General features: G+C 42.7%; 1 protein-coding gene across 1 annotated transcript in view; it reads right to left on the bottom strand.

Annotated features, from left to right (window-relative positions):
* LOC146199120 (putative chitinase 10) overlaps positions 1-25482 on the bottom strand; it is a 99173-nt gene that overhangs the window by 36670 nt on the left and 37021 nt on the right. The window contains exons 10-16 of the mRNA XM_084592045.1: positions 23012-23258; positions 21439-21698; positions 17316-17416; positions 14208-14325; positions 8739-8933; positions 7405-7527; positions 6485-6657 (exon numbers count right to left, since the gene is read on the bottom strand). Coding sequence (XP_084448171.1) covers positions 6485-6657; positions 7405-7527; positions 8739-8933; positions 14208-14325; positions 17316-17416; positions 21439-21698; positions 23012-23258 — 1217 coding nt within the window. The remainder of the gene's footprint in view (positions 1-6484; positions 6658-7404; positions 7528-8738; positions 8934-14207; positions 14326-17315; positions 17417-21438; positions 21699-23011; positions 23259-25482) is intronic.

Raw genomic sequence — 25482 nt, 5'->3', positions numbered from 1 at the left:
TAAACATTACAAATTATTCTGAACATTCACACATCCCAATAAGTTTTAGAATTCGCAAAAAGTATAACAAACGAGATCCCGCTCACCTGCCTGCTTCGCCTCTACCGTCAAATGTACATCAGCCCCCCCCCCCCCCAATGACTAATCCCCATTTGCTTTGTTTATATCCATTTCCAAGTTTTTAAGGATCATAGTGCGCACATTAAACTGCGGGCAGCTTACAATAACTTGAATTATACTGTTAAGAAGAACTGCAGTTAGCAATAAATTTTTTTAGGGCCATAATTTTTTTCTGGTAATAGGGGCAGTCCCCTTTAGTTTTTTTACGACGAGGGTAATGTGACTCAGATAGCTGCAACATAGCTAGGGATAGTGTCGATATTTCATTTCATGCATTTCATATGAGCGCTACAACCTGTGCCAACAACTTTTTGCTTAGTTACAATATTGAAGTCACTTATCAAAGGAGAGCAGAAAGTTTGGGGAGTTTATTGACATGTGTACTGAAACTTTTGCGCGTAGACACAAGGACTAGTGAGGAAAACAAGGACAAGCCCTGACTCACAACTTAAGTTTATCCAAGACATATGCTCAAATGAATAGGAAGAATCAACAAAAACAAAAAAAAACGCTGACAAGAATAACATCACGTGTTACCCCAAGTATCTCAGTGAGCTGGCCAAGAACCGAAATTCTCTATCGGAGAATTATATGGAGGCCTGACTTACGCACTTAGCTCCACTGATATGAATATAGAATGGTTCCATAATCGGAAACTGGTTTTCATTTGATCTTCTTTTTCTTATCAATCGTGCCACACATGTGGTAGCGCTTAGGAAGGTTATTAAGTGAATCTAACCGAAATAACCTGGACCACAAGATGCACCACAAGATAGCGGCAACTGAGTTATCAAGTCCGTCATTGTGTGTCTGCTGGGGAAATAAGATTTTATAAACGGCTATATTGAGTACGTAAGGTGGTGTCGTCGTTGTTGACCACCCTAGTGTACATTAGAATAAAAAAGCGAGGGGGGGGGGGGGGGGGGGGGATAAAGCCTTATGGTGAAAAAGTTTACTTTTTTTTGTAAAACATTCCTATGAAGCGAAACAAAACTTACGACTTTTGATGTTTTGAGCATGATATGATTGACATGACAATCCCATTGCCGAGCATCTTGAAAGTGTACAACAAGGGATTTAAATTATTGCACTGTTAATACTGTATTACGCCCTTTTTTAGGACAGGAAAACACAACCTTTCTTTTAGCTGCATTCACCGTGAGTGAATTTCTTGCCACTCATTATATATATATATATATATATATATATATTGAGAGAGAGAGAGAGATTTTAATGGCAGCAGGGGATGTCTGCCTGGTGGTGAGCCTAGCATGCTACTCCTCATGTATGCATGGTACTCCTGATGATGTGTATGGCGCTCTTCATTAAAAGGATTGTTATGTGCACGTTATGTGGCAGTAGCGGCCGCGGCACTTATTCCACTCACCTTGACCAAGGCCAGTTTCTTATTCTCCGAACGTGCATAAATTGTTAAATGTGATAGATCGCCGAACTCTGCATGAAAAAAATCTCAAAACACCTAACCTAAAACCCGAAGTGCGCGAATATAATTTGGATCGCGCGACACAGATATGCAGAGCTAATCAGGCTGGAATCGGTAGTGAGTGGTGGACAGGACCGCTAAGGCCACAGTACAGCAATAAAAAGCTGGACGTGGGACTAAACCATTGATACTCCATCTATGTTCAACAAAATATTTTCGACATCTCAGCTGGCAGGCGGCTTCGGCTAGCTCATCTACAGTCATGTACAAATATTTGCGGGCTTTTGGTTATAGTAGAACATTATTTTTAGCAGTGGCGGTGAAGCCGGTAAGTTAAATGTACGGAGTCATGAAGAGACGTGCATCCTCCATGAACCTGCATTTTGGTTCATGGCCCCTTTTCCCAAGCATTTCACCCCAGAAGAGCCGAGCACCAGGCCGGGGGAAATCTTGTACCCATTGGAAACCGGTGGGTACCCGGCGGCACTGGGTATTGAACCCCGTACCTCCCGAGTGACTGGAGATGCAGGCAGGAACAAGTTATTTTTCCGCGAGTCCGCATCCCTCAAACTTTTTTCTTTTACTGCAGAGTTGGTCATCTCGGAACTTGGCTACTTGAGCCTGCTCCCCTTTTTCATCGCCATTCAAGTCCTTGATTACTCCTCGTCATTGTGCCACATGCTCTCGTCGACGAGGTGTGTGTGCTCGTTTTTGGCAGTTCAAACCATAATAACATTTGGAGGTTCTTCAGTTACTGTCCTCGGAAATATGGTGTCGTCCGAGGTGAAAGGCAAACAGCATGCGAAGGACTGATGCTCCGTTTCAGACGTCAAAGCGCAAACTGCTCCGCGGGCGTAACACAATGGCGATAGAGTGATGTAATAAGGTCCCTTTGGCACGCAGTGGTCCCTGAATGCTAAGAGGAGTGAAAGTGGTCCTGCGATGAAGAAGTGTAGCTTTTTGGACCAGTTGGCGCATGATCATGTGAAAAATGTTTTGAAGCCAGGTTTTAAACAAGCCAGTTATTGCTGAAATGATCACTGGACTTTTTGCGCCTGATGACTCTTTGGCGTCTAGACCTCGATGAATGTCACGGACTTCTTATACAAATGGGAGTGAACATTCGCCCTTTTCCGTGGACATCGAAGGACTCTTCAATTCAGTTCCCCAACAGAGTTTGTTAGTGACTGTGCAAGACCTCATCGAAAGCCGACGTGCGGCGGTTACCTTCCAAAAAAGTTGGAGCCTGTTTGTATGTTTTCTACAAAGTGTTTAACTTGCTGCCTATCCTCTACTCTAGTATAGCGGGAATACCGCAGGTATTTACAAAAAAACAAACGGGATTTCCCATAGGCTCATGTGTGGTTCCTGCTATGTGCCACACATGTAATCTCATTTTGACAACCTCTTGGCCCCACCGCGATATGCAGCCGTTAGTGCGCTCGAATGTTGGGCCTGAGAATGCAGTCCCGGCAGCGGCGGCCGCTTTTTGGTGGAGGCGAAAAGAACGGCGCGCATGTGACCTGTGGTGTCAGTGCGCGTTAAAGAACTCCTAGTGGTGTAAATTTCCGGAGCCCTCCACTATATCGTCACTCATAGCCTGAGTTGTTTTATGACGTTAAACCCTATAAACCAAACCAAACAACACTTTGCATGGGAATCTTACTGACACTCTGGTAGTAAACGTTAACGCTTTTAGGTATACGTGTACGATTTCTCAATCCTCTTGAAACTAGATTCCCGGGGCAGCGTCTAATATTGCGTAAAATACATTTTAACTGCCTTTAATGAGACTTCTGCAGACTTAAGTTTCAGATTTCGGAGTTTCGGAAACCAGTTTTTTAGATTATCTTCTGACCGTTTCTGATGAGTGCAGTGGTTACGCTCATCGCACAAAGAAAAGCCTGCTTCCCCACACCTCGACACAATTCCTAATTTGGAAAAAGAGGTATTAGAAACCTTTGCCTAGGTAGTACCTTGCGGAAAGCACGTTTACACAATCTGCAGAAGAGCTTTCTTGAGCAGCTCGACCGCTAGCGGTGAGCGATCTACCGTGAACAGGCCTTGTTTTCAGTTTTCCAGGCATTTTCAAGCAAATTTAGCTGACAGTACATATCCTAGAAAAACGAATCTCCTTGTGGAGAAATGAGGCTCGCATAATGCTACAAAGGTTTTTCATGAAATACAGTGTTAAGTTTGCCTTTTCAGCGCCCACAAAACTACCGTCCCTATTTTCCAAATTTCTCAAAGTATAACAACTAAATAAAAGTAAGGCCAAACACCGGGACATGTTCCCAAAAGTACAACCGATGTAGTATACTCGCTGTTGTATACCGCACTACCATGGGAGATTATTTCAAACACCTCTGAAGATCAAATAGTAGAACAGTGAGAGCGTTACTGCACAATCATATTTTGCGATAGCACATTATTAACAGTGATTCAAACATATGATAAATTCTGATAACTTCGTAACATGAATCATACATCCTTATGACCGCTAAAATTATAAAATAAATTAACGCACCTGAAAACAAAATTGGTATGAAGTGATAAAATCCCAGGCACTTCGGTAGCAAGTCAGACATGCTAGCCCTAATGGCCAGCCAGGCTAGTTCATTAAACTTGGATAACGAAAGGTCCTATATGCTACTGTAATAAACAAAACCCGAAACCTACCACCTTGTCTGCCAAGTGATATACAAAGAGGACACCAAATAACATTAACAATATTGCGTCGCACCCTTCGGCTGAGCTTTAAGGCAACTCGGGCGTTTTACAAACGCCCTCTGATTTTACAAGAAATTTGTACTTTACGGTCTGATTAATGTTTTTATAATTTCTGCTTAACATCGCGTCACTTCGATTTTTACTGCAGCGCTGATGCATTTTAACATTTCCCAATTCATGCCAGGAGTCGTGGAGAGTTCTATGAGAAACCGTGGGAGCGCGCAGTCACTGAATGCATGGTCACTTGTATTCGAGATACGTTTACTGCAGGAAAATATTTTAACCTGTTTTCGTTCATTTCAGGCAAGAGGGACCCTATATTGGCTAAACTGCATCTTACATTAAACGGTTCAGACTATCAGAGCGCACACAATAGGTTTTGTTCACCTATTCGTGACATCACAGTATGTCATGACGACATAGACTGGTCGAAACCTACTTCCTGTCTCGGCTTCTTCGTTTTTTCTCATCCGAAAGATTTTACTTTGTATTTATAAAAAACGTTCTTTGGTTTCTGATGACAGAAACGCCAATGAATGTGATGTGACTATAAAATTAAAATGCTATATAAGCATGGTTGGCCTTTAATTATGCCTCTGGCTTATTCCTACTTTTATTCATACAATTACCTTATACCGCCACAGTGCATACTGAAAATTGCACCGCTGCAAAGGGTAACTTTTTTTTTTTGTGGTGCTAGTCTGTGTTATAAAAAATGGTGTGAGAACTACTCCTTTGTTGCGCCTAACAAGCAATATACATACCACGACGAGCGGCCAGTGCTCGTGTCCATTTCTTCAAGGAGTTGCAGTTTTGTTTTTGAATCTTACTGCTAACTCTCACATTGAAATAACTATAGTGAACAAGGTAGCCATTTTTATAAAAGGTGTTTTTACTACAACAAGAAAGAAGAGTAGGCATATGTGTACTATCCAGCAAAGTATGAATTTGTTACTTGCCTCTAAGGAGAATAAATTTCATTTTAAAAAATTGTAATCAAAGACCTGTACAATAGAATGACACTGAGGAAATTCACTACAACCACAAGTGCCGTAGTGAATGCAGTTACCAAATAGGACTGCACTGTTTAATAATTCTTCTAAGAAGGCGTGGCCGTAAATTTTTTCTTCCTAGTCTTCCCTTTGAGATGTAGTAGTTACCGTTTCTTGAAAGCTCCCAAATCATGAACATCTTCTTTTCAGATCCCTCATAATTTTAATCGCTGAAATAAAAGCACAGCAGTAATCGTGTTAGCTAAATCCTCTTGTAACGCATCAAATATGCAAACGACAATGCCTGCTTTTTTCTTCCAATGCTTCAGTTCTTCACGTTTCAAGTGGCACACTACGTTTATAAACTCTTTCAAAGGAGGCGAGAAACTATTTCTTAAGGCCATTAAAAAACTGCAATACGTTGTGAAATTCTGCTTTCGCAATTTTTGTTCCGTCAGTCGTTTGCAATTTCTAAATTCCGGGTACCCACTTTCCAATCCAATAAAGGTATTTTCTACTAATCATTTTTATGAAGATGTGTGTAAAATAAAGTATACAACCACTTCTATAACTTCTGTCAGCAGTGTGGAAAACCTGTTAATGAATTTATTTTTTCGGCATTGCAGAAAGATGGATTTTGATGGCCATTTCTGCTCACAAAACCCTCCCTTCGCCCTTCACACATGGAGTGAGCCAGAGCTAAGGGCCTTTGGTGTTGTTTAGCTGCCCTGTTTTGCAAACACTTGTCGCCAATTTCACTTCTACGCCAAATGCGAGGACGAGCCTTTTCTACAAGTTTGTGCATAAGCTGTACGAAAAGGTAGGCGTATTAGACCTGCATTATCACATGGTTTTCACTTTTTTTAAGTGTTTCTGGCTTCAGAATGCCCAGCTGATCTCCTAATGGCATACCTTTCCCAGACGGAATCCCGGCCATATAAGTGCTTCTATGTGTGCGTTGTTACGAGTGAGGAGTAACCATAGGGATTTCATGCGGCCAAAAGGAGTACTCAACATCGTTAACAGAAAACATGCTGGGTATTAACGTTTAGTGAAGTACTGGAGGAAGAGTGAGAGAAATATAGCTATAGGTGCAAGATGGCACTTAAAATTTATTTTAACTCTCTTTTCCTCTCAGTACAGAGTGCAGCGGAATGAGCTGTGACCAGAATGTAGGCGTTATAGGGAGGCAGCGCACCTTTCAGCTTCATCTTCTGATCGACGCATTTGGATGGGCCGATAATCTCTCATTGGTTTCGACGCCGCAGTCACCATAGGGTAGATCTCGCCTACACATTCTCCCGAATAGTCGTCCGCGTCCAGTGACCACACGAAGATGCCACCCAGCCAGTGCTTCCGAAACCAAGCTGCCTTTGAGCGTCAATGAAACAAAATACCGAGTGTCATAAGCGTTATGCAAAACTTATGGGGCAAGTAACCGGGATGATATAGGAAACGTGCAGAGTGGGTCAGAGAAATAACTCAAGTCACTGACATTCCAGTGGAAATCAAGAAGAAGAAATGGGCATGGACAGGACATGTAGCGCGCAGAAAGGATAACCGATGGTCGCTTAGGGTAACAAACTGGATTCCAAGGGAAGGAAAGCGTAGCAGGGGGCGGCAGAAAGTTAGGTGGGCGGATGAGATTAAGACGTTCGCAGGGGTCAAGTGGATGCAGCTAGCACAGGACCACGTTAATTGGAGGAATATGGGAGAGGACTTCGCCCTGCAGCCCGAATAGTCCGGCTGTTCATGATGATGATGAACCGGAATGAGGCCCGTTCCTCGAAGCTTCATATCCGCACCTTGCATAACTTCAGGCGAAAGACGGGCGATTCATTTATCCGAATATAAATGCGACTCACGGTGATCTTACTGAGAGAGGAGGAGGGAAGAATTCATAACTTCATTTCCTGCAAATATTCCTTAGCCATAGCGAAACAAAAAGTAACATGTTCTGTGTGATAAATGATGGGCTCAACATTGCACGTTCTTTAAGGTAGATATGACAGATTTCCTTGTGAGATCTTGCGTAGATAGAAGCCTTTGCAAAGAAAAGAATTTCACTGACAAGCCAGCTGTTTCAGGAGGGAGCGACAATTCCAATGTCCCGCATACCTTTACGGTCACACTGTCCTTGTCGTCGTAGCTCACCCACTGGTCTTTGTAGTAAATGTAGGGAGTCGCTGCGTACTTCACCCACTCTCGCTTCCAGTGGAAGTAGTTCACCCGGCGACAGGTCTGAGAACGAGACATCATTCTGAGCAAATCATCCGGAACACAGATCAAGGGCCTAAAATTGTGTGCAGGGCTCGAAAAATGATTGGCGCAGGGTTCATTTTTGTGCATCGTTTATCAGGCAGAGGAACAGGATAAGCGAGCGTTATGAATGATTGTAACTACTAACGTGCATTCAACACGTACGTTCTAAACGTGCATGCAACACGTTTAGATTCTTAGAAATATTCATGCAAATTGTATACCATAATAAATATCCCATATATTTTCTTCTGCTTCAGCTCTTAATACAAATAAACTGTGTCGTGATCAAGATTTTCAAACAAAGCTCCTTAACGCGCCCATAACTAAAAAAACATTAAACATATAGCTATTTGTCATCCGCTCTGTCCTTCATGGTGAACTCGAGTCGAAGCTCACATTTATAGAGCTGAGTACTGGGCTGCAATCTGAAATTCGATGGCACACTGTTACTAACCAGCCAATAAATGTTGCTCCTCAGAAGTGAGAAAACCACAATCCACACTTTTCATCGACGCAATCTCGGTATTAGCAGCATGACTAATAGAGCTCATACCGAGAAAGTTTAATGCAGCTAGGACAACAAAATTCTCGTAACGTGCCGGTTGGCAGATGGTATACACTCGAATACTTGCAGGTAGCTGTTCAGTGCGTGAAAATATCTAATGCCTAACCAGGGAGTTTAAGTTAATAAAGAGCTCTCAGCTATAGTATAGCCCATAGGAGCATTCAGTTCAAATTAGAAGAGGATTATCTGATATATAAATTCAACCCGTGGTTCAGTAATTACGCCTTCCCATTTTCACCGCGTCATAGCGTCACGAGGAGGATTAATTTTCTTCGTCCCACACAGCCCAAAGACGTTTATACTCCGACCAAAATTAAAAAAAATCTCTGACTGAAGAAAATTATCACAAAAACCAGCGCAACACACTGTCCCCGATATTTCTGTGTGTGAAACAAATGGAGAATACTTGGCCTCAATATATGTCTCTTTATAGGCCGAAGAACTATTTACTTAAATGTGTGGTGAACAATTAGCACCGGTGCTTCTTTGTACGATGGCACGTCGAATGTATCATTAACTTATAGGTAATCAGCGTAAGGTCTACCCTTTTAAGCTTGGTCCTACGTGCCGAACTTCCTTTCATGGTCATTCTGGTATGCACACCAAGAACACCGCCATCGCTTACCTCGACGTAGCTCATGTAGCCTTCCGTCCTGGTGAAGTTCGCGCCGTAACCTAGAGGGTGCTTTTTGTTAAGTTTTGCGCTGACGCCGTTGTAGGCTGGGTCGTTCAGTGTAAAGCTACGGCCGTAGGCAGCGATTCCTGGTATAATCTTGTATTTGGGCACACCTGCATTTATCCACCTGCTTAAGCATGACTCCTGCAAAGGCGAAATACATCCGACATTTAAGGTAGCCCTGAAACATCTTCCGAAAATGGCAAACTATGAACTGTGCTGAATTGTGCCTAATAGCGTGGTTGTCACTCCCGCTGCTCAGTCTCGCTTGGCGCATATTGCTCACATTGCTCTCCCAGTGGATTGGTTATTCACGACCAATGACAAAGACATAAAATAAAACTCTGACTCCTTTTCGTCTCTGTCTGTGCGCTTCGATGCCATTGCAGCCAAGTGTTTTAGGTTTGCAAAGGGCAAAGAAAGCCCAATAAAAATTGTTTTGCAACCGCGGCGGATGTCTTCAATATATTGACGGGGCTAAACGGGAACTGGTCCCACAGGCTCAAGTAGAAGGAAAACAGATGCAAGGAGCTGACCGGTCGCCATCTACTTCATCCTCAACCCCACTACGTACTCCACAAAACGAATACCTCAGCCATATCTTTCCAAATGACCGATTCCTGGGCCAGTTGCGGGTATAAATGCGTAGTGTTACACCGCTGTCTGCTTTTGTGTTCCGCGCTTTAAAAAAAAAATTTCTATCCCTAGAGTGCTTTCCTCACTGAAGCATACCGCGCTGATTAGAAGCTATCTATTGTCATTAAGAAAGACGTTCTTTCAGCACCAATGATACGGCAAAAGAACCCCTAGTGTGGATAGCAACACCCGGATGCCATTTTAGATACTGGTGAATAATCAGGCTACACAATACAGCGCACATTGCACACCCAGATGCCATTTAGATTGTGGTAAATAAGCAGACTGCACTGTTTAGCGCACAGCACATCCGTGGTCGAACTGCAAGCTTATTGCGATATATATAATTTAAGTTACGCGTAGTCAGGCAAAGACCATTTATCGCCAGCCATTCAAAACATATCGAATGTTTGTCTGGTTTAGCTCTCAGATATCCACCTTAAAGGCAACATCTTTCATCTGTCTAAAGGCATCCATCAGTTAGTTGATACCGCAAAAGGAGACTTGCAGTGCAGTGCAACTACCAGCTTGGGACTGCTACCTGAACATCGGCTGAAGGTGGCAGTGGGTGTAAAATCATAAATGTAATAGAGGGGAAGCACATAGAGGCAGCCGGAGTTTTTTAACATGGCATCAGAGTTCATCTGCACTGAAACAGCGCCACCAAATGCTTCCACTATGAAATGAGTAAGGTAGTCAAAGCCTTACTACGGGCACTGTCACGAATACCCATGATAGCTTCAATGCCGCACGCCGCTTTTTTTTTTTTTTTTACTCCAGTTACATTCATTCCAACTCCCAAGTGTAACAACAGCACCCAGAGGGAGCGATTTCAGCTCACGCAGAACCGAGTGTCCAGTGCCAACCTCGTTCACTTTCGCACGAACCGCCGTGCCATCGCGATTTTCAAACGACCTGCCAATCTCAAAGAGCATGGACAGCATTGCAATCTTCGTGAGCCCTTCATATTTTAATGCTGAGGTGCGAGGATGGTTATTGTACCGTGCATGTTTGGATTTCTGCCGTCAAAAGATGGGGTTTCCGCGTTCACTTCTTTGTAAGATGTCGCCACTGTCAATCCTCCCAATAAAGTTTTAGTGCGAAATTACTGCTTCACTAGACTTACCTGGCTCACGGATTTGCTACATTGTTTGTTTCTGATGTGACCTTGACGTATATAGCGAAACAATAAGCCAGAAAATCCTAATCAGACTGCACTACACTGCACTGCATTTCACGTTTGCTACGTGAAATTCCTACCATATTTCCCAGCTCAATACGCTGCAGAAAACGATAATTTAAACGAAGTCACTTTCTGCAGCCTACAGCCATGCAACGGGTCGGATGCTATGCAGAAATCAAACTTCTCGGCCTACGAAAGGCACATGAGGTCGGGCTCAGGCAAAGGCAGCACAGTAAACCTACACTTCGTGCTGGAAGCCTAGTAGGCATTATTCTTAAAGCAAGTATCACCTATAGCAACGCAGCGCGACCTCAAAATCGCGAGCTCTGTAGAGAAAGAGCGAGTTGTACAAAATCGGTCATGCGATCGAACGAGGGCTCGCGCGTACTGTAGTATTACGGCGAAAGCTTTTGTAGGCTCATTGGTGGGCGCAGAAAGTGTGCGTCCGCGCAAGGTGTACAGTCCTTCTAGCGCTTGAACGAATAAAGATAGGAGTAAAAGGATTAGTGTATAAAATATAGGACAAAACTATGAACTTAAATGTAAAGTTTGATGACTCTATAATAAATACTTAATTAATTGCAGCAATAAATGTCAAAAGTTTGTCCCAATGGCACCGGACGTCGATGTGAGAGGGCGTGGAGACAGCTCACACGTCGAAATAGTACAAAAAAAAAACTAAAATTGGATTCTAAACTTCGAATTTACGTCGCATTAGATTTAGAACGTGAAATAAACGTACGTACTACTTAAGATCACCGAAGAACCGATACATTTGTGGAAAAAAAACGAAAAAATTTGGATGATAATGTAACATCCGGCAAAGAGACATCCAGGCAGCGTACGTTCTCACAAAATGAGGAATAAATACTGTATTTGTGTAGAATTCAATAAACACATCTAATTAAGCGTGATATTTAAGATCACGCTTAAGGTTTTGTTATGACCATAATTGGGGCCAATTTGGGTCATAACAAAACCACTTGAATATGGGCATCACATCCTACAAACAACGCAAGCAGAAAGGAAGAAAATAGGTGAAATAGGAATAAAATGAGGTCCAGCGCGGCAAATGAGTACAAAGTCGCATAAAGGCTTTTACCTTACCGCATTTAAGAGGTATCTAAGTGCCACCAATGAATTTCTTTTTTAATTTGATACTGCACAGATGAAAGTTGATGAAGACGAGGATATCGACAGCCCAGTATCAAGGGCACAACAACAATGATGAACTAGACCGAAGGAAAGCGGCTGTGATTGCATATTAGGATAGAAAAAAAGTTAGCAAATGTGAGGAAAATTCACCGCGTCTCGACTACGTCTGTGTGACAATGGACTTTTTAGAGAAGATGCCGCGACAAAATTTTCCGATCATTAGCTGATAGGGGTAGAGCCTTGCCTGACCAAGGTCTTGAAAACTGGTTTGCTGGTTTTTGTCTCTCGAAAATGCAACTAAAATTGCTGATTGGGCGAGTTGGCGGGACATGATTCGAAATGACTAGCGCAAAACAGACGGAGACAAGAAAAGAAACATTGACAACAAGACAGCTCCCGTCCTGTTGTCCGTGTTTCTTCTCTTGTCTCCGTCTGTTTTTGCGCAGGTCATTTCGAAAATGTAACTTTCTTCGCACAATATTGCCCTGTTTCTCTTTTCTGCTCATTCGTACGTAATTGTTTTGCCTTAAAATTGTGTGGTACAGGTTAAGTCCTTGATTTTTATAGATTTCTGCTGAAGCGTTTCTTATAGGATTAATTCAGCAATGTCCAGAGCTATAGGTCAAATGCACTCATGCAACATATGACCTTTGCGACAGTGTAATGGTCACGGCACAGTTACGGACATGGAGAAGGCGTAATAAACTGAGTTAAATGGAGGGCCCAACAGAAATTAAGGGAGGAGGAGGAAGATTAAGAGGAAAGGCAGGGAGGTTAACCCGTAAAAGCAACCGGTTTGCTACCCTGCACTGGTGGAAGGGGCTGAGTGGATATAAAAGTTGTGAGAGAAGAATGGTTGAAGTTAGTACAGTCACACAACAGACATTCCACATCACATCACGTCACATTCGTATCACTTAACAGCAAACTCATAGTCTTTCGATAAGGCCTGTGCTTAACATAAGTTAACTTATGTTAACTGTCAATATTAGGGATATATTTAATTGGAACCTTTCAATTGAAAAGTTCCAATTAAATATATCACTAATATTGACAGTCAAATCTTGCTTTCAGAAAAGTGTTTTCCTGTATTTGATGATGAATTTCCTGGTGTTTAGAAAACAGAGATTGCTAAACATACCTTTCTTGATTACTGGAAAACTGAATTTTACCGGAATATCTCACAGCGTACTTTAAATAAGACATCCGGCTAAAGCTCGGTGTCGTTTGATTTTTTTTTTTTTTATGTTAACAATGAATCGCTTTCGTCGGGTGTCGTCGATGACATCACGACAACGGGTAACAAAAACAAAAATATATAGTCGCATGCTCTAAAGCAGTCACAGCAAAGCTTATCTGCTTCGAATTCAACTCGAGGTCATATACATGGCACCGCTGTTCTTTTTTTTCTTATTTATCGGAGCCAGCTTACCGAATGCCAAAGGAATAAAGTGTTCATGTCGCGAATATTCTTGCTCAGGCTTAAGAACTGCATATTTTTTCATATTGCATATTTGCAAATTTCATTTCTCATTCGAGATGATACATCCTGAAAGGGGTTTACTTATTCATAACTCCGGGTTACACTTTGCAATACGAACAATACCGCAGACCTCTAATATGGAGTACACCAAATGTAACAAAAAATAAAGGCTGCAAGGCTCTCTCGAAAGGACGGACTACTGACACTTTCCGAAAGCTCTGTTGATTTAGGTATCCATCTTTTTGATGCCACGAAGCTGCTTTTGGACGCATATTCCCCTGGCTGAAATTACTAATGAAAATTTAATCACCTGTACCAATTCTGGCTGCATACCTTGTCTGTCTAGAAATCTTTCAACCGTACTATCCTTGGAGAGGCAGAAGCGGTGATGTAAGCTCAAGAAAGCCGCACAGTAGCCAGATTATACCTCCCGGCAATTATGTGTTCTCCATCTCTCTAATACTGTCGCTTACTAGCACTGCTTTTCCACTATCGCTACAGGTGAAATTGCATGACAACTACATATTGCATGACAACTACAACGGAAGGCTATCAAAATTGTTCTACGTGCCTCGTCGGGGAAAGGCTCGACGAGCCCGTATTTTTCGCGTAGTCTCGCCGTCTCATTATTGTAGGTGGTACAGTTTGATCCTGAAGAGCGTTTATAATCTTCGTGTGGTACACTTTTGGCTTGGGGATAAATATAGTTCAATGATAACATAATTTACTTGTCTCTTAAATTTCCAGCTCATAGCGAGGCTGCTATTCTCATAACAGTATTTAATAATCAAGTGAGAAATTTCTGTTAACTGTAAAAGGTAACCTATACCATATTTATTTGCAGGATTCCATATAGATTCTAATACTGCAAGTGGGATCAGTACTTCGACGAGCATCATAAATATTCATTGCCTTTTTAACTGAGAGAAGACAAGAGAAATCCCAAGTGAAAAATGCTCACCGACTCCACAGTCGTGCGGTTGTCCCCTTCGTAATAATAGAGGCCGCTGGTAAGCTTCGTTTTTGACAGGTCATCGAGCTTGTAGTCGAATGTCATAAGAAACAGGTAGTCAAAAAGCCTGTGGTGAACAGCAAGTATTATTGAGCTGACCCTCACAGCGAGCGTGTTTTTTCAAGACGCTAGGCAGTACATACAGAATTTTCCCGCCAACCCTGACTGTAAATCAAATTCCTTACGTTTGACCTGATATCATTCTTGCGGATTGGCGGAGAATTCGATAGAGACACTAAAGGCTGCTTACGAGGGAGAATGGGAGAGCATCATTTTTAGCGCGGCCGTAATTTGGCGACAAATGTTTACACATTCGCTGAAATACTTTTTAAACGTGTTTCCGTGTTTGTAGCAGACCAGACCAGTGATATTCGGTCCTTAATGTCACTGGGCGACGAAAGTTTCCGAGTTTGCACGGTCTGGTAAGAAGACATATTTTAAGTGCATTCGAGATTCATCAGTGTTAATGTCACGGAATGCTTCAGCGCGTCAAGAGTTGTCATCATCAATTAGTGCGTTGCAGCCGCCATGCTCACTGGTTGAATTCGACGATTATTATTACTGTAATATCAGTACGCATTCCAAACACACGTTAGTAAGTCCTACGCACCACACCGCATTCACTAAGTGCCCACACGCCTGATGCAACCATCCTTCGCTGCCTATGCTTTGAATACCAGCCTGGTGCTCAGAAGACATGGTTTTGAACCCCCGGGTCGACCAATTTATTTCATCAGCTTCCATTCTTTAGCCGTTCTACTCATTGTTATTTTTACTGGTGCCGTCCAATGTTGACAACGGCAGCAACGACAGCAAACAAATATTCGCCTAATGGGGGTAGCACAATATATTTATATTAAAATTTGTGCGCCGAGTAGTATTATGGCTTTGCAACCCGAAGTATTTATCATACAACATTGTCCTGTTCTTGCGGGCAGAAAAATCTGCTGGGGGAGGATGGGTGGAGGGTTGGAGGAGGGCAGAAAAAGAAGTGATGAGTGCTTCACCTGTTGGGAAAGGATCCTGGTAGCTTTCTTCCCGCCTTCGCTGACTGCTCTTGCGGTATTACATTTTCGCGTAGAATCATGAAAGGTTACGTTATAAGAGACCTCGCAGTGGCAGTACCACTCCGGCTATGTTTTTAGTATAGTTTTAGTGAGCTCTTCTACGAGAGGGTGCATTGAGGGTGGTGTTAATGCAAAAAACGACATTCAAGTCTAGAACATCCTCCTAATGCAGGCGTCTAATGGAGGGAATGAGAAAAACTACCACGCATATATTATCAAGCAAACATTGAAACTACACAATCAGTAATTGAACCTCGAAACGCACCACCATGAGTACTGTCCCCAATATCAGCGAACCTTGAAGAACAGGAGGACAAGGCTGTCATTTTCGAAAACGGTTCACATTTTGAGAAAGTTGTATTTTCAGGCACTCTAAAATAATTTTCTCATTGTAATAAGCAATTTGCCAACTGCAGTGAATTTTAGAATTAATACGGCATGAATCGTACCCCTCCATGATAACATGCATTTTATGAGCTATTACCTGGTTCAGGAGGTCAGCCTGTGGCCGAACCATATCTTTTCTGGGCACCACACGAAACATGCCCAGGATTTCTGGACAAGCACTTTTTTTTCCAGGAAAATGTATGGAAAAAATTCTTTCGCACTCGCTGCGGTGGTGCAGTGGTTAGGGTGCTCAACTGCTGTGCCCAAAGATGCGGGATTGAATCCCGCCATCGGCGGCCACTTTTAGATGGAGGCGAAAAGCACCGCGCCCGTGTGCCGTCTGCTGTGCGATGTCAGTGGAAGTTAAAGGCCCTAAGCTGTTCAAATTTCCGGAAAACTCCAATAAGGCGTCTATCAAAGCCTGAGTCGCTTTGGGGTGGTAAACCCGATAAACCAAGCCAAGCAATTCTTTCGCATATCGTAAAATTTCACCATGTCAATTCATAAGCATTCAAACTCCTCCTCATAAATTTTTGTTTTTATTGTGAGGAATGCACACCACTGATTTTTATGGCTGCCTTACTTACCACGTGTAAGCGTGCCACGCATTTTCTAAGGAGTACGTCTGCTACGGATCCAGATTACACCCTTCCAAACACTGCGCTTGTATCAGTAGCTTATATTAGCGTATAGCTGCTGAAATGTGTCTCGAAAAGCAGCCATTAGTTGTCTGTGGCCATATCTTAGATATTCGATGCGAGCTCTGAAATCACCACATCGGATATTGCACGCACCATTTGGATATGCATGTGAAGGCTGCATCAGTCTAATCATTGGGTTCCTTAAAGGACAGCCTTTGTCAAACGTGTGGACCCCAGGAGGTCTGATACTTAGCCATGTATTGGCGCTGATTGGGGTACTTCACATCGCAGAGGGTAGGACAAAAAATCTTACCATCAAGAGATTCAGAACACTGGAAGTGCATTACAAGCCACACGAAGTGGCTCAGAAGCAGACCCCCTGGGCTGTACACTTTTTGCAAAAACTGTACCTCACATTATTCTAGTTTTCAGGCAATCATAACTGATCTCCGTGAGATATAGACTTCAATATCACCATTTTTATCCAGCGTCGAAAATGTGCCCCGCAGCGCTAAAAAAAAAAAAAAAGCCCAGAACGTTCATACGCATTTTCCTGGCATGCCTCTTCTTTCGGTGTCACATGACGTACTGTTTTGATCCCTGTTATAAGCGCTTATATTTTTTTTTGTCACCATTGTACTCAACACTATTTCTTGATTTCTTTCCCATGCATGGCCCTAGTAGGTGACGTTTCTGTCTCTAAAAGTTTCAAGAAAAAAGATTTGAAGGTGCCGACCATACATGCCATGAATGTAGCTAGGTACCTTTCCTTACATCTAACACTGCGTGTCTGTATCCGAATGAATATATCCCCTCGATTTGGCGGTCCAACGTAGTAAACAGAACACACACCAGGCGTGTATAGGGCAAACATTTAGCAATATCATCCAAACGTAGGTACACCTACGTCTGCAATCGCATTTTCAAAATTCCTTGTACACATTGCCCGCAAGTGTGTATACCTTGTCAACCGTTCGCTCATGAACCCAGTGCACTTGGGATTGTGGCAAGCAGGAAGCTGAAGTGTGATGAGCGCCTCTTTTAGAAGCTTCTTCCGGAGTTTCTGGAGAGTGAAACGAAAAACGAAATGTCAACAAAAAGTACCTTCAGTCCACGTCATGTGCCGTAGTTTTATTTTTTAACTAAATAGCTGAATTTCACCTTTCATTCAAACACGACCTAATGGCGGGCTTTATCGGTAATGTGATTGTGATTCAGGGCAATTAATGTCCAAACCAGGCTTAATTTTGTCTAAGTGCTGCTAAGCTTTTCGTTTTGGCTATGAGTCTGTTTTCGGGCTTTTATTTTTAAATCCTAAGCCCACTAACAGATGAATTCAAGTGAACAAGCTCATTTATTGCGAGGCCCCGGACCCTGTCAGGCTAAACAAGGACTTGGTTAATTTTGAGAAAACGCTAATGGGAGAATTCATAACGCCTGGGAACTCAACCTGTCAGCATAAAATGAGAGTAGCACGCTTTACATGCAGGGAGCATGGGGGCTTCGTAATGACACATAGAAGAAGGAATACGACGGCCACTGGCAAAAAGGAAAGAATAGGGGTTTTTATCAATGTGGAGTGTTATTTATACGTAGAGATAATTTATAATAGAGCAAAAGAAAAAAACACATACTACCGGCGGGATCCCCACGCCCTTCCAACTTCGTATCCACTCTCCTAACACTTAGTTACAGCGGCGGCTGTTTAATCTTCTACTGACTTAGGTATTTATAGTCCGTCTAAATAAACTAGCATTGAGAATGTTCGTGAGCGCAACCCTCCTCCGCAGCGACGGAGGTGGAACGCCTTATATTACCGTCATTGTGACGTAAAACATGACTTGGGGGGAAAAGTAGGAGCTGTGTGATAACCCCCTTTCGCTACCTATGATGTCAAGACCGTCAGACTGAAGTCGTTAAGTTAATCAGCAAACAAAATTCGGCCATAATGCAGCGCCACCCTCTACCACACCTGCGGGCGCTGGCGAACACTCTCAAGGATAGGTTACACGCAACATAAACACCGACGAAAGAGCAAGAATAAACAGCCGTCGCCGTAGCTTAGTGGTAGAGCATCAGAAATGAAATTTCGAAGTCGTGGGTGCGGATCCAACCGGGCTGCATATGGTTCCTTTTTCTTCTACTTTCTAGTCAATTATCTCAACGTTAAAATATATTTTTTTTTTTGTATTAGCAAGAACACCCTTTGCTTTCCTTTTTGTTAGTAGCTTCTTCAGCTTCTCGAAAGAACCAATATAAATAAATGCGTTTTGATTTCTAACCACCACTTAATCAGTGCCTTGACTGCCACCAATTCAGCTACTGCTGCATCTGTGCATCTCCTGCTCCAGGCGAATGTCGAGAATATGGCAGAGAATATCCGGTTTAAGAGTTAATTTGGGGGGGGGGGGGGGGGGGAAGATATTGGGTGCAAAAAAAAAACCTTCCTGGCAAGCCGACGTTTCCACGTTTCCACGTTTCAAACGCCGCCGTCGAACCATTATTCAGGCAGGCCTCACTACTACAAGGCGCTCATGTGCTGCGCGATGTCAGTGCACGTTAGAATCCCAGGTAGTCGAAATTTCTGAAGTCCTCCACAACGGCTTCCTTTATAGCCTGAGTAGCTTTACACGATAAACCCCATGAATCAAACGAAACCAAATCAAACCAGGTCTCACTACTGGAAACGGCTGCCGAAATACAATAACTAAAGAGAGGTCGGATGAGCTCCTCCGCGGGATGGCAGGCCTGGCCATGAACGGAATCTGGTTGTTTGTTCAGAATAAGCTGATGATGCCTAGGTCCGTTGCTTACGCTTTCTCCTATCTATTATACTAAATAGAGGGTTATATATTGCACTGCAATTTGTCCTGTAATTTATTGTAGTTTTTGTTTCGTTTATTTCCTTGCTTTTAGTGTAACTTACACTATCTGTAACAGCACTGAATGGCTGATGGGTGCCATTTCTCAGCTCGTTTATGCCCTGTTATTTGTTTGTATTGTTGATAACCGAAACATTGCAATTGTGTTATAAGCACCATTTTCCCGGTCATGTATTTGATTGCATATCTGCACTGCGCAATCTTTGAACTGGTGCAGAACCTGCTCATGGTTCACACCCCGTGTTTCGCATTATAGAGGTTATCAGTGCGAGAAACTTGTATGTGCAGAAACTTCCGTAAAATTATTTTAGTCCACCTAAACATCAGTTCACAGAACATAACTCTTTCTTGCTGTTTTTAGGTTGCTTAACCTTTTCGCATGTAGCTATGTTTGGAATACTACGAAGACCTTTATGGCAGCCTGTGTTTGGAGCAACCGGGTTTCCCAAGGGAATATGAGTGCATGTTTTTCTATGCATCCCCATGCGTTTAGATTTTGCTCGGCATAAAAGAGTCGGGATGCAGTGACGTATATTAGCCTTCATTATTTTGCGCTTTAGCGCTATAATAGACTAAACTCATTATTTGATTTTGGGCTGCAAGGAATAGGAATTCTACTGCTGTAACTATGCGTTTCATTTTTAGTGGATCCTGTACGACGATTCCGTCTTGCCTCAAAGAAATTGTGGTGCCTTTTTTGGCCTCGTGTAAGCTAGCATGGGTACAACTGGGAGTTTTGGTTGAAAATCAGCGATGTGAATGCCACAAAGCCATGTTACAAGAAAACTTCCAGTACTCATACTAACAACTCTGTAAGAGCTTGCGAAACGAAATAAAATTTTAGCAGGGGAGAAAAAAACCGTAAAGCCGTTTATTTGCTGCCCGTTCTTTCCGATTAGAAACATGGGGTATTTAAAGTCAGCCGGGTGCACCAAGCAGTGGCTAAGTGAACCGATGTTCCTATAGTCGTTCACATCAGCATCTCCTCCTTGTCGTATTAGATTTGTAATCGCATGCTTGAAGTGTTCTCATTGCGTGTTACCTTCGGATATCGCAGAAAAACATTCGCGCTGCGATCCAGCACGGCAACACTAACATTGTCTCGTGATGAAATGCGTCATTACGGTTACGGCGCTCGACTACTATTACCAAGGACGCGGGATCGAATCCCAGCCTCGGCGCGGCCGCTTTTCGGTGGAGGCGAAAAGCAAGAAGCCCGTTTGCTGCGCGATGTCAGTGCACGTTAAAGAACCCTAGGTGGTCTAAATTTCCGGAGTCCTCCACTACGGCGTCTCTCATAGCCTGCGTCACTTTGAGACGTTAAACCCCACAAACTAACCAACCATTTCTTCCTATAAAATTCAGAATTGTAATTTTTTTTTTTACATTACATGCGTCATTCACCCATTGCGTCATTGCTCGTAGAGCGGTCTAGTTACGGTACCACCACAATCAACACATTCGCAGAATATAGGTTGGTAGGCTTGCAAGGTTCTTGCTATTTATTTTTCAAAAACACAGTTTGCTGGGTTTCCAAGTAAGATTTGATTACTGGCTCTGAGCGCAGGACAAACTTCATAAGCTAACTGTTTCTACAAATCAGAGGCCCAGATCATTCTTTTATACATGCGCTATTCCGTACCTCTCAATATATCACGCCTGTCTCTAATTTAAAAGTGATATCAGGAAAAGCTGGACTTGATTGAAGTGTTAGAGGAAATAGAGCAGACTTTTTGCTGTAAGTGCTGAAACTTTGTATTCAACCGTTCAGTTCAGTTCAGTCGTTGAGTCGTGTCCGAATCTTCGTGATTCTATAGACCATATCACGCCACGCTTTCCGGTCTCTCATCATCTTCCTAACATCACATAACTTCATCTGCAGCGCCTCGGGGATGCCATCTAACCATCGCGTTCACTGCCTACCCTTTCTCCGGTGACCCTCAACCTTACCCAACATCAAATCTTTCTCCAGCGACACAGGAAACAGAAACAAGCGCCTGAGTTTAATTTCGAGTTGGTGAGACCTTCAACGTATCTAAAGAAATCCGAAACGGCAACGGCGTTTGTTTATTTGGGGGGAGGGGGGGGGGGGCGAAACAGTGTGTCCATTTTAAGTTACGCCGATTCGCTACCTATCTACTTAGTGTATAAGGGCTCGGGTTACAGGTTCGCTAAGATGTAAGTGAACGACTCATCATATTACCTTAATGAACTTGAGTATTTTCATGATTTGCGCAGTGTTGCAGACAGCGGGTCCAGGTCCCTCCAGATGAAAGTTGATGCCGTCAATTCCAAGGTTGTGCAGCCAGTACTTAATCTGAGCGACTAGATCATCAGCCTTCTTATCATCGCTAATCCGATTGAGCAGACTCTGCACGTGTGCGCCGCCGCCGTAGCTGATGAGATTGCGAAGGTGATTCTTGCCCGTGGCGAGCCTCAGATTACCCATTAAATTCACTATATCTGCAAATAAAACAGAGAGAGCGACATTACGTACAGTCATGCTGCTCGCACTTCAGCCATTGGCCTCACAAAGCAATCTTTAGTTGCTTTATGGAATGCTACAACCAAGTACTATATACGACCGGCTATATTATAATAAACATATGATTTGAACTTTTCCTTAACTACCTTGTTTATTCATTTCATGACTGCGGCATGAACAACTAGGTGAAGGCGATCACAGCTTTCATTTGTATCTCTCACGTACAACAAACTCTAAAAGTAAACTTCACTTGTTGCCCCCTTTCTGCTACCGTAAAATCAAATCAAGATTCTCCATATAGATAGATTATTGTCCTTATTGTAGCAATGTAATTAATGCTTGTAGATCCTTGTTAGTATTGATCACAGCGCAATATATCGCTTTGAAATTGAACTCCTCTGACAAGGCTAGTGGTGTCGTGCTGGCGCCTATTAACGCAAATGCATGTGTTCACTTCTTTGGAAAGCAACCGTCGGTAGTATTTTGCACTGTTCTTTGACAATTTTCATTAGCGATAACTTACGTTTCCTATATAATGTGCAAAATATGTAAGCTAATTTCTTCTACGAGCGGGAGCAGACTCCTGTTATGCGTCAGCCACATGGAAACATATTAGTCCCTTGCGGACGTTAGTCTGACTTACTGTAAAATTCATGCATTTAAACACTTGTCCATCGACGCTGGCAAGTTTTGCGGATGACAGTATCTGCGACAAGTTGCTGTTATTAAAACTCAGCTTGCACGGGTGAATTAGAGAAGCTGTTTCAGGGGTTTGGTGCGGTTACAGTACAGTGAAGGGTTCGTCTCTTAGGACGCTTTTGGAACATACTGAACAGTCATGTTACGCTGATCCACAGTTAGGAACCGCGCGAACAGTGGCGACATCTAGAAAAACCTCCTTCCGCAAAACATTTCCGCATGTTGCCACCTTATACTATTATGATGAAAATGAGAAGGGAGATCGATTAGAACAAATACATCACTTGGCGTCTGGCCGTCGCACTCGCCTTTTAATCGTAGTCTTTACTACTGGTACAACCTAAAAATAAATTCCGTCCATTTTATCCTGAATAAAGCCGCACACAAAATAGCTGATCCTGCAACTTTTTGTGTCTCAAAAAGCATTTTTCACGACACTGTCACAAAAATACAGCTCCATATTTGTCTCCGCGTGTCTGTAATAATCCAAATTCAAAAATGTAACATCATTATGTTGTTAGACATCTGCACTGGAATTCATGTGAACTAATTGCTGACAAATCCGCGAATATAGGGTTCAAGCATAGCGCACGCTTCTCTCCCCTCGGTCCTCTCTTCCGGAACAAGAACCGTCCGGTCTTGTTGTCCGTCTCCAGATAGGAGTAGACGAAGTGGGTGCACTTGTCCACTGGCAGACTCCTCAGGCTGAAGCTTCTTGTGCCCGGCCGCTGGAAAGCTTCACCACGGATGAAGCACACGACGGGAGCTAGTGGGTTCCGGCTGCTCTCTTCGCTGCTTGTCTCCTCATTTGTTCCGCTTTCACTCGAGCTGCCCGATGCCTGCGACAACGTATGCGCACAGATTTCGCTAAAGCTTCCAAGGCGCAGAGTCTCTCCAGAGCTTCAAAGTAAGGTATTTATGGCACCCGCGACGTTAACAATATATGCAGATGATGATTAATGTCGTCCTGACTCCATTGCACTTAGTTATATTCCTATGAGCTGTAAGTGCGGGACTGTAATGCTCAAAACAAGGTCATATGGACTTCTGTCTCTTTAGGAACTGTGCGTCGGGGCTCGAGCGCAAGAAAAGAGAATCATCACCACGTGAAGAAAACAGCGAAATGGCACAAAATGCCCGGATAAGGAATGAGCATTTTCAGCACTCCGATAGCGCAATGAAGAAAGTTGGAAGCTAGATAAATATAATTATTAAAATCATCACCATCGCTATCATGAATCATAGTAAGTCGCCGCCGCACAACACCCTCTTTTTTATGCTCTCGGTGTACGTTCCCCTGCTCTGGCCACTGCGACTTCACTAGCCTCCTCTCATAGTCTCAACACCTTACTTATTTTCCTGGAAGCTGCAGCTACGTCGTCCTTCGCTCTGGAAGCAACCTTCACTTATATATTCATTACGTCTTCCAGCATCTTCATACATGGTTACTTCTTCTATAATCTTTCCTTTTCTCGAATACGTCGCTGCAGTAATAGCAGTACTGGGCTGCATGCTCCACCTCTGGGGTCAGAAGCTCGGTGATCACTTCGACTGGACTGCCAGGGATAGAATGGTACAGTGTCCTCTCTCTTGCCTATGTATCTTAAGACTGAAGGCCACCAAGTGGCTCTACGCATCGAAATGAATGAACCCCGTGGCGTTTTACTGCAATGTGTGAATCTAAATGGTGTATTTTCCGCAAAGAGTCTCTTCTACCCTCAACATGACGGACCTTCGGCTTTGCAAGTTTTAAAGGGATATTGAGCTCGACAATAATCTAATAACCGGAATAACCTTCCTAGTGTATTATCAAAATGTGATTGTGCGAGTCGTTCAGCATCAGCGCACATTCATTTACTTTAATCCTAAACCTGAAATGCTGCAGCCATTTTTATACCTTTATACAAAATCACTTTTAGCTTTTGATCAGGCATACGTACAAAAATTAGAACTTGTTATCACATACTTGCGGCAGAAGCTAACACTAGCGAAACAAAATAAAATTTAAAAAATGTTTTTATTCACTGAAGTAGCTAGTAAAAAACTAAAAATGTTATCATTTTATAGGTGCAAATCAATTTATTAGAAAATAGAAAAAGCAACCACGTGCCCATGACAAGATCCAAACCCACGACCACCACGTTTCGTGTACGATTTACTCTGCAGACTGAGCATTCACATTGTGCTAACATTGTTAAAAATGGCCACCGAAGGAACAATATCTGTGTAATCAGAACTTTAAAAATGTGGGGTACCAACAAGAGCTTAATAAGTATCGTTACAGTCAACACCTTTATGAAATACTATCCTCAACAAAAGTTCCCAATCCAGGGCATAAATCTATTCAGTTTTGGCTGGTGCCTGGAGACCAAACTTATTAAAATGATAGTCGGACTCAAGTTCTGTGATGTGAGCCAACGAAATCACGTCTAAAGAACGAGATACCTGTACGCCAAAATTGATTTTCTTGTGTTCTGCAAACTTTTGCCTCCGACAGCACATGTAGCATTTCTGCACATTTCAACTAAAAAAGACTACATTTGGCGCTGCAAAAGAAAGAACTCAACGAAGCATTTCTACTTTTGTAATAAATAGGACTATTATACCAGGAGAAATTTTCTGTAAATGAAGATGCAAAGTATAGCTGGTTAACATAAAGTAACCAAGGGGAAATATTAAAATGCGGGGATACCTAAATAGATTCTTCGAACCATATACCGAAACTCAAAGTAGTAAGTCAGGTCTATACTACACTATGGTTTTAAATTTCCTGTGAAATATATTCCGAAAGCGGTATGATAATATTAGTTTAAAGCACACCTGACGGCGAACGTTTACTCAGAACGCCAGCAAAGAGAGTGCACAGGTTTGCCCCAATTGAAAAATTGAATAGAATATCAAATTTTGCAAAGGGTGCGTTAGCAGCGAATTATGAAAATATGGCTACCGAATTTAATATTTGCGAACACAATGCAAAGAAATAGCATGTCTCGGTGAATCGTAAGTCGCGTAAACGTATTGTCCTAGGCTTACATCTCTACCTAACACAATTCACTTGGAAAC

Source organism: Amblyomma maculatum, chromosome 2 (genome assembly GCF_055883805.1).
Source record: "Amblyomma maculatum isolate TAMU_Amacu chromosome 2, ASM5588380v1, whole genome shotgun sequence".
Taxonomy (NCBI): Eukaryota; Metazoa; Arthropoda; class Arachnida; order Ixodida; family Ixodidae; genus Amblyomma; species Amblyomma maculatum.
This window is presented reverse-complemented; position numbering and strand designations above follow the sequence as displayed.